We start from the raw sequence: 9,342 nt of genomic DNA on the forward strand, positions 1-9,342 counted from the left end.
GAAAGAAAATAAACTCAGAGGTACAACACGTAGCCTGACTATACAGAGCCAAACCTATCTCCTTATAGCAATGTCCATCTCCTGAATCTCATCTCTAATCAGCCCAACCACTGCCTTGGAAAAAAAATAACACCTTCAAAAATTCTCCGATTGCGTTCTTTCCAAATATTCCAGACAATATACGAGGCCTTTGTAATCTCTCTTTGTCCCACCACATCCTTTCTCGGTCGTGTTCGAACCCTTAACCACCATCTCTTAATGGATGGTGCAGTTGTTGCATGCATTAGTCTGCTACTTCCACCAGCACAAAGATACCAAATTTCCTTTGCAAACGTGCAGTGAAGAAACAGATGCTCTACATATTCAATCACCTGGTCACAGAAAACACACTTCTCTTGATGATTCCAATCTCTGGCCTTGAGCCTGTCTGCAGTCCACAAGCGATTTTGAGTTAAGAGCCACAAAAAGAATTTTATTTTGCCCTCGGTACGAATATTCCAAATCTGCTCCAAATGAGGCTGAGCAATCCTAGTGCTGAACTGAAACCCGTAGGCAGACTTTGTTGAGTACACGCGCTCAGTCGACCGGCTCCAAACAATTTTGTCAGGCTCATTTGTTAGCTGCACAAGCTGCAATCTCTCCCTCTCATCCATTTGCCACGATCCAATGCCTAAGAAACGGTCATCTTTTTCCTGGTTGCAAGTTTGAACAGCTGCGGTACAAAATCACACAAAGCCTGGCCAGCTAACCAGCGATCTGTCCAGAACAATGTCTTGTCCCCCTTCCCCATGATAACAGAGGTGCATGCTTTGAAAACAGCAATATCAGTGTGGTCACAAGGCAAGACTGCACCTTTTCATGGCTTCTCAGCCGGCATCCATTGCAGCCATGGCCATCGCAGTTGCAAAGCTCTACCAAAACAGTCAATGTCCTTGACTCCCAAACCCCCATATTTCTTTGGAGCACACACCGCCTTCCAATTGACCATGCACTTACCGCCATGCGCCTCTTCTTCCCCAGACCAAAGGAAGTTTCTACGCAGCTTGTCAATCCTTTTAATTGCCCATTTGTTGGCTTGGAAAGCAGCGAGAAAATAAGTTGCAGAGGACGTGAGCACCGAGTTAACAAGCACAAGCCTGCCCCTGCCCTAGACAATAAATTCCCTCTCCAATGCTTTAGTCTGCCTGCAATTTTATCGATCAACGGTTGGATCTCCACTCTTCTCGGCTTTCTAACACCAAGTGGCAGCCCAAGGTACCGACATGGGAGGCTTCCTCTAATTGCAACGAAATCATGTAGAATGTCTGACATGTCCATGTTTTCACATCTTATTGCATAAGCCACACACTTGCCAAAACTTGTTTTCAGGCCCAAGATGTCTGTTGCACTGCTGAAATCTCATGTTTGATAGGATTGAGGAACAATGCCGCGTCATCCGCATAAAGGCTTGCTCTAATACGAGCCGATCTGACCGGGAGGAGCGATAGGATGCTATTTTCTGTAGCCTTCTCGAGAAACTTGTGAAGCGGCTCCATAGCTAGGATAAACAACAAAGGGGAAAGGGGATCCCCCTGCCTTAAGCCTCTTCGATGACCAAAAGGAATACCTGGGATGCCATTGAGCAGAACTCTAGAAGAGGACAAAGCTAAAACCAAAGAGATCAGGTCTCGCCACCGTTGCCCGAAGCCAAACTGTTGCAGAATCTCAATGAGGTAGCCCCAACTAACTGAGTCAAAAGCCTTAGCAATATCAAGCTTAAGGAAGACGATAGGCTTCTTCCTGGAGTGAGCCTCTTTGATGACATTCTGGACATATAGGAAATTATCATGGATACTTCTCCCCTTTATGAAGGCACTTTGGGTGGGCGAAATTAAATTATCCAACTCGGGAGCCAATCTTGTTGCGAGCATCTTGCAGAGGATCTTAGAAACACCGTGCATCAAGCTAACAGGTCTGAAATCACCGACAACAACAGCATTTTCTTTCTTCGGCAACATGATGATGTTTGCTGAATTGAGCAAATTCCAGTGCCAAGCCCTGAGGTCGTGCATCTGATTGCATGCTAAAAGCAGGCCATCTTTTATTATTGACCAACATCTCTTATAAAAAGCTCCAGTAAACCCATCTGGACCGGGCGCCTTCTCCGCATGCAACTCTTTAACAGCTCTGTTAAGTTCCTCCTCCGAGAATGGCAACTCTAAGTGCTGAAGGTTTGAAGTGTGCAATCCTAAAGCTTGCCAGTTGAAGGATGTGCTCCTGGGAGCAACAGTTCCAAGCAAGCTCTTGAAGTGGTCTAGCACGATTTTCACCTTTTCATGATGATTAGTCCTCTGCCCCCGCCGCACCCTGCAGCACAGGAATGTGGTTCTTGCGCCTTCGACCATTGGCCCTGAGATGAAAAACCTTCGTGTTCGCGTCTCCCTGCTTAATCCATATCATTCTAGATCGTTGCTTCCATCAGATCCTGTCGGCGGTCGCAAACCTCAGCAACTTTAATTTCAACATCTTTCTGAGATTTTGCTCATCGGCGGATAGTTCTCTATCCTCTTGCACCAAATCCAATTGGAAAATTACTTCATTGGCGATCCCTTCCATTAACCCATTTTTGATTCTCAATTCTCTGTTCCATTTCTTTAGAGCCCGACCTGCTCCGGAAAGCTTGATAACAGAGGTATGCTGCCACCGGGAAGGACCCAGTGTTCTCGGAGAGCTCCCCGGTGATCTCGGAGCCGGTGCTTGTTACTCCCCACAACAATGACATTGTGCCGGAGGTGAGAAAGGCTGAGAATTCCAGCTTGCAAGGTGAAGTGGTGGTGCCTGATGTGAATCAGGTTTTGGAGAAGCAGCGCACTGTTGGGTCTAATGTGTTGTCCAATGATCCGGAGAGTTTGAGGGAAGAACAAGCAGCCGTCAAGGCTCAGGCTGCCTTCCGAGGCTACCTGGTAATGCTTATTATGTTTCTATATGCTTGCTCCAGCTTATCTTGATTACGAATTCCTTTTCCATACATCTTGAAGTGTTAATAAAAAGGAAAGAATTATATTGTTTTAGCACCTCTGTGATTAATTGATTATTTATGATTGAACAGTGTTCCTATTTATTGAAATCCTGTATATGTACATAATCACTTTACCTCCTAACTTGCCTTAGAAGCTACTAAAATGTTTATTGTTGCCATAGCCACTCTATTTGTCTTGCTTTAGAACCATGCTAAATTTAGCATGATATGGTCCAGGCACGCCGGGCATTCCGTGCATTGATGCCATGATTTGGGTATTGCAACTCTTTGGCCTCTCTTTGTGTCTGAAATTCATTTTAGATTTCAGAAATCAATTTGTTTAGGTAGCACGGAATTGAGTATATGAGTTTAACCTGAGATTTCACGGAATCACACTTACACCTAACCTCAACTCGTTCCTAAAAGGCATCATTTCTATAGAACTGTCTCTCATTATACAAATTCATGTAACATGACAAACATGATTTTTGAATTCAGAATTTAAACTTGACCAAATAAAATCATATAAAAAACTTGATATCATTTACTGTAAACCCCTATGCTCATTCCCATGTCACTTTTTTACGAAGACGACAGCGCCACATCAATTGATTAATGATAGAAATGTACGGATGGTAATGGTAATTTACAAAGATTAGGCGGGGAGACGCACATAGATGCTAAGCTAGAAAGAAGAAGACAGCGAGATTTTGTTTGTCCTTGGAATTACATGTGCTTCGACATGACCTGCCGACACCCTCCCCTCCGGGTTATCCACGGGCTCAATTTCTTGGGAAATGCTTGAGTATTTCGCCGTTACATGTCAACGCAAAAACCTTAAAGAAAGGCAAGGAAACACTGCACATGTTTTCTGTTGACGGTTTGTTGCACCTGACCTGGTGGCTGGTGTGCTGTACCCACGAAAACAACCAAGTTTCTCTCCCGATTTTGCCACGAGCAACTGCAGACGCCAGCCATCCAACCTGTTGGACGATCCATGCTGCTCCTACAAGCTAGGGCCAGTTTTTTTCGGCTTTCTAAACCGGTTTTTCTGAAAAGCTCTCTTTCTCCAACTTTCTGGAGAAACCGCCACCTAAATTTGATTAAGCTACCAAACTTGTTTAGTCTAAACTATTTTGGATGCCTAACTAAATCTGAGATACAACTTCTCCACGAAAATACACGAGAGCACTTGCATGAGAAGCGGGCTTCCGAAAAAACGCACCGCTGATGTCGGTATAAATGCCAACCCGCCTGCGTCTGTTGAGCCTCTCCCAGCCCAGTTGAGTCGGTCAAGAAAGCAGCCGTCAGCCGAAACCGGTTCAAAGAGACCGGTTCCAACTTCCCGGTGGTCAGCGTTGTGGCCAGGCCACCACACGTCCCAAGGCCAGAAAGAAAGTAACAGGGAGCTGTTTTCAGCCGTACGGGGTACTCGGATGTGTTGCTCCACCGATCGGCCTCCTCCCTCATTCTCAGCTGCCGCTAGCTGCCGGCCACCGTGCTTGGGAGAGAGGAATAGGCTAATCAAGCCGGAGGATCAGGACTCAGGAGCTCATCGTCCCTGGCCGCAGTCGGTCGTTGACTCTCCCGGCGGACGAAGCAGAGCGGTTGATTGAAATTCTTATTCCTCTTTTAGCTCCGCCGAAGATGCCGGCACCGGCGGCGCCGGCGATTCGGCTGGGCGCGCCGCACCCGTACCTGAAGACCCACGGGGCGAAAGTGGCCCGGCTGCACCTGCTCGACTGGGTGGTGCTGGTGCTCCTGGCCGTGGCGGACGGCGTGCTCAACCTCATCGAGCCCTTCCACCGCTTCGTCGGCCAAGACATGATGGCCGACCTCCGCTTCCCGCTCAAGGACAACACCGTCCCCGTCTGGGCCGTCCCGGTCCGTGCCATCTTCAACTCTTGACTTTTCCTTGTGAGCTTGTGCTTGATCGGTCGAAATTGACTTGATCGTCTTCGTCTCCGGTACGGCAGGTGCTCGCCGTCCTCGGGCCGATGCTCATCATCGCCGCCATCTATGTCAAGAGGAGGAACGCCTACGACCTGCACCACGCCATACTAGGCACGTTTTCCCCTCAGCTTCACTTCACCTCTTAATATGTTCTTCTGCTGCAGCCTGCCGCAACCGCGTTAGAATTTTATTCAGATAACTGCTTGTGTCCTTTAGTTCTGATTTCTGAAAGATGAAAGTTAAAATGGCAAAAATGGATCGACAGGGCTTCTGTTCTCCGTGCTCATAACGGGCGTGATCACGGACGCGATCAAGGACGGCGTTGGCCGGCCTCGCCCAAACTTCTTCTGGCGCTGCTTCCCCGACGGAGTCCCGGTAAGCTAGCTCCCCAATTCCCCATTGCTTGCTTCTTCAGAGATTTCACCCTTATTTTTCCGCCACTCTGAACACCAATCAATGGTTTTACTCAATTCAGAAATACAACAACTTTACGGGACAAGTGATATGCCACGGGGACAAGGGCGTCATCAAGGAAGGGCACAAGAGCTTCCCCAGTGGCCACACCTCATGTAAATACCAATCTGCAATTTCAGAAAGAACACGCCATTTTGCTGCATACAGATCATACAGTGTGTACGTACGTAGCATTGGATTTGGACAGTGATTAAGCTGCTGATGCTTCGAATTGCAGGGTCCTTCGCGGGGCTGGGGTTCCTGTCGTGGTACCTGGCGGGCAAGATCAGGGCGTTCGACAGAGGCGGCCATATCGCCAAGCTCTGCATCGTCATCCTGCCGTTGCTCCTCGCCGCCATGGTCGGCGTCTCCCGGGTCGACGACTACTGGCACCACTGGCAGGACGTCTTCACCGGTGGAATCCTTGGTAGGTTACGAATGCTTCCCAAGTGTAGGATAACACTTGTAGTACAGTAGTAAGATTTTTCTTTTCTTCTGAAGATCAAACTGTCAGAGTTTCATGTTGGCATAACTCTGCATCTGCAGGGCTGGTGGTTGCTTCGTTTTGCTACCTTCAGTTCTTCCCGCCTCCCTCTGGTGACCAAGGTATGATTGCAGCTGCAGCCTTGCAGCTGATGCATAGTTCTATGTTCAAATTTGATAAAACTCATTAGCCTGGAATTTTCTTAAATTAAATTCCAGACGATTTTGTAGCCATCCGATAGGCAACGGCGACGACAAAGTCTGAGAGGTATGTATGCGACCTTGTTGGAGTAAGTAGTTACGATAGCGACGTGGAGCTGCCGACGAGAAGGGGAGGAGCCCTCGAAGGGTTGCTTTTTGTTCGCTCTTTTTGGGTAAACTTGGCCTGGGCCAGGAAAACCTCCACTTTGTCGAACAAGTCGGATGGCTGTCCATATTGTGCTTTTGCTGGGCCATATTTTCGAACTCAGACAAAATATGGCCCAGTAAAAGCCCAATATGGACAGCCATTTTTGCTACAAAATATGAGCAAGTCGGGGTAAAAGAACAAGTAGTGTTTAAAGCCCAAACAGAGGCCATTTTTGCTACAAATATATTTTTTGCCGAGAAAATTGCTACAAATATATAGCCTAGGTAATTCTTATTCTTTCTCAACCGGGGTCATTTTTATGTCACACGTAAACATTTCCACAAAAATCGTGGGCCAAACCTCAACGAGACAAAGTCAAAACTTCAAGTCCCAAGTAAAGGCGAACAAACAGGCTACTGTTTTCAGTAAGAAAAGAAGAAGCTGCACTGATAAACACACTGAAGCCTGTTCTCTGTTGCTTTTTTCAGGGCTGTGGCCTCATGCATACTTCCACCACATCCTGAGCCCCGAAGCCGAGAACCAAGTGCAGTCGATAATACCACCGGCGAACGGCGATTCGCCTCGACGGCATGCTGCGTTGGAGCTGAGGACCACCAGCCAATTAGAACTAGATTCCATGGAAGCAGGCAGTCGAGACCGGTAGTGATCAGACATTGTCTATTTGTACGATCGTGAAGTGGATTGGCGTTCTTGATCAGTGTAAATTTCCCGTGAGGAAAACGTGGGAGAACCCATTGTATTTTTTTGGTAGGTAGGTGCATAGTGCTATGCTACTGTACATCTTGTAAAGACTAGAGAAATATCAGTGGTTTGCTATTGAGTAGAAATAAGAGAAAAAAATATTGTTCGTCTCTCAAATTGTAAAAACATAAGCAAAATGTGTCTCAACTTTTTTCATATACTTTTAGTCCTCCAACTATCGAACCGGGACACAAATGACCCTTCTGATGGTGGAGATAGTGAAGATAACACATGGCGTTGATGATATGAAGCGGCCACTCACTCATCATCCAAATTGTTGCCGTTGAGGTCGATCGCCGGTTCCGCTGCCTTTCCTCCCGCCGACTAGCCAGGGTGCGGTCGAGGGGTGAGGGGAATTGAACTCAAGAGCTGGGGTCAACATGGCATGCCGACGTGTCAAGTGAAAAGGTATGGCCCCAAAATCAATTCAGCCGGGATGAGGGGCCATTTATGTACGATTTCGACAATTGGAGGACTAGAAGTTTTTGGAAATAAAATAAATAGCGTTTTGCGTAGTTTTTGACAAGTTGAGTGAGAAAAATATACTTTTCTCTAGAAACAATACACGGCATGTCAAAAGAGAATGTGATACTATCATTTCTTGCCTTTGATCAAATATTTCATACCTCCTCCTTTGTCAACGGTTTGTGCAAAATTAGTAGGCATCGTGATTTAAAGGTGCCGTGCTAGTGCTACCGCCAAGTGAGATTGCATAATCTGTAGGAGTGCTACAGATACAGGACGCATAGATGCCAACCGCCAAATAAGATTTACATGACCCCGAGCATGCCACACATTATTTTTCTCATGGGTCGACCATTCAAAGGTCATGGTTTTGTAACAATTCAGGTGTTCCATCAGAGCCAGCCAGCAATTAAAGCATTCCAGATTTTCCGGAAATTACAACTGTAATGGGGAGATGTCACGGTCTTGGGTGCAGTAGGTTCAGAGAGTGAAACTATCTTGCTCTCAGTCTAGGGATGATCGTCTTCCACGACTAGCCCGGGACTTAGCTGTAAAAAGACTACTCCCTCCGTTTCTAAATACTTGTCGTGGTTTTAGTGCAAAATCATTCTTAAATATTTGTCGTGGTTTGAACGGTTTTGCACTAAAACCATGATAAGTATTTAGAAACGGAAGGATTAATAAGCAAAGCCGAATAAGAATACAGTAGTTGCCGCACAAAGACTTGTATTTATGCTCTATGGCACAAGGACTTCGTTGCCTCAAGTCAACTGCTGCATGATATTCTTGACGCGACGCAGCCTGATTTTTTCTCTGCGGAAATGCAGCATTGTCCTTTTCTCTACGGATCACCGCGTGATTTGCTAGAATTTCCGAATCAACGTGGTGAACAGATTAACGAAATAGAGAAGGTAAAAAAACACAGAGGCTACTAGTCGAACTTAGCTGTGTGGCCAGCTTGCTCCTGTGGCTCTGTTTCGACCAGCCCTATAATGTTTGAATGCAGACTACTGAAGAACAGGACTGCAAAGGTTTGAATTGGATTAGTCCATTCCATTCCATCAGGCAGCATCTCTGTCTGATCCACCTGCAGAGCTTGACTAAACTGGACTTGTGCACCTACCCACACACTCCAAATAACATCGCCCACATGGGAGCAGAGAAAACCGCGGGCTTATAACGCTGACAGACGACTTGTGACTCCTAACTTTTCTTTGCCCCGAAGTCTGGATGCTGAATACTATGACTACTTGAATAGTAGCACGAGGAATTAGGAGACTTTGGATGTCATCTGACCAGCCAAAGGCCCAAAGCCTCACCTGATGCTATTCTTTCCCTGCGTTCTTCTTTTCTTTTTCTGTAGGCATTTTTCTTTCCGTGCGTACGTCCACGAGACGTTGACAGGTCAAAGCGTACTCTTAGTTATCTGAAACCGGTGTCCATGACTAGTCTGCGATTCAGAGAAAGCATAAACTGAATATAAGAACATGTATATCTATTGTTTGGCTCCTAATTAACAAGACTGTCGCTGTGCGTTGTTGCTTGAGTTCCTGGAACTCTCCCCTGTCTGTCAGGCAGAGGCACCTGATGCTATTGGCTTGTGTAGAAACTTGAAACAAGAACCTGGTCACACGGAGACAAAAATGGGCGGCACGTGGCTTTTGACCAAAGGGTCGGAATCGCTGCTACTTGGTATGCTTGCCAGGAAGGAATATTTCTGGATGGCGACGAGAGCCAGAAAATTCTTCAGACATGGCTCGCAAACTGCTTCCTGGCTCGACAGCTAGCTTGTGGGTTGTAGCTGCCAAGATGCTTGAAGCCACTGTAGAATGTAGATTTGGGGCCTAACATTTGATGCCATTCTATTGCTTTTCAACAA

At 46.6% G+C, this 9,342-nt stretch overlaps 1 protein-coding gene across 2 annotated transcripts; it reads left to right on the forward strand.

Annotated features, from left to right (window-relative positions):
* The first annotated feature begins 4,251 nt into the window (after positions 1 to 4,251).
* On the forward strand, positions 4,252 to 7,154 carry LOC100839202 (lipid phosphate phosphatase 2). Of its 2 annotated transcripts, XM_024460177.1 has the most exons (8): positions 4,252 to 4,882; positions 4,975 to 5,062; positions 5,217 to 5,326; positions 5,427 to 5,520; positions 5,643 to 5,831; positions 5,951 to 6,010; positions 6,107 to 6,155; positions 6,725 to 6,862. In XM_024460177.1, exons 1-7 carry the CDS (start codon positions 4,646 to 4,648, stop codon positions 6,127 to 6,129), a joined length of 801 nt encoding a protein of 266 aa, XP_024315945.1. In that variant the 5' UTR covers positions 4,252 to 4,645; the 3' UTR covers positions 6,130 to 6,155; positions 6,725 to 6,862. The 2 variants fall into 2 exon arrangements, with proteins under 2 accessions (XP_024315945.1, XP_003567953.1); XM_003567905.3 differs by lacking the exon at positions 6,107 to 6,155 and having other exon boundaries at positions 4,254 to 4,882; positions 6,725 to 7,154.
* The last annotated feature ends 2,188 nt before the right edge of the window (positions 7,155 to 9,342 follow it).

Source organism: Brachypodium distachyon, chromosome 2, assembly GCF_000005505.3.
Source record: "Brachypodium distachyon strain Bd21 chromosome 2, Brachypodium_distachyon_v3.0, whole genome shotgun sequence".
Classification (NCBI taxonomy): domain Eukaryota; kingdom Viridiplantae; phylum Streptophyta; class Magnoliopsida; order Poales; family Poaceae; genus Brachypodium; species Brachypodium distachyon.

Coding starts and splice junctions, on each gene's coding strand:
- LOC100839202 (XM_003567905.3), top strand. CDS start 4,646: ATGCCGGCACCGGCGGCGCCGGCGATTCGGCTGGGCGCGCCGCACCCG. Junction 4,883..4,974: donor TCCCCGTCTGGGCCGTCCCG/GTCCGTGCCATC, acceptor CCGGTACGGCAG/GTGCTCGCCGTCCTCGGGCC. Junction 5,832..5,950: donor CTTCACCGGTGGAATCCTTG/GTAGGTTACGAA, acceptor CTGCATCTGCAG/GGCTGGTGGTTGCTTCGTTT.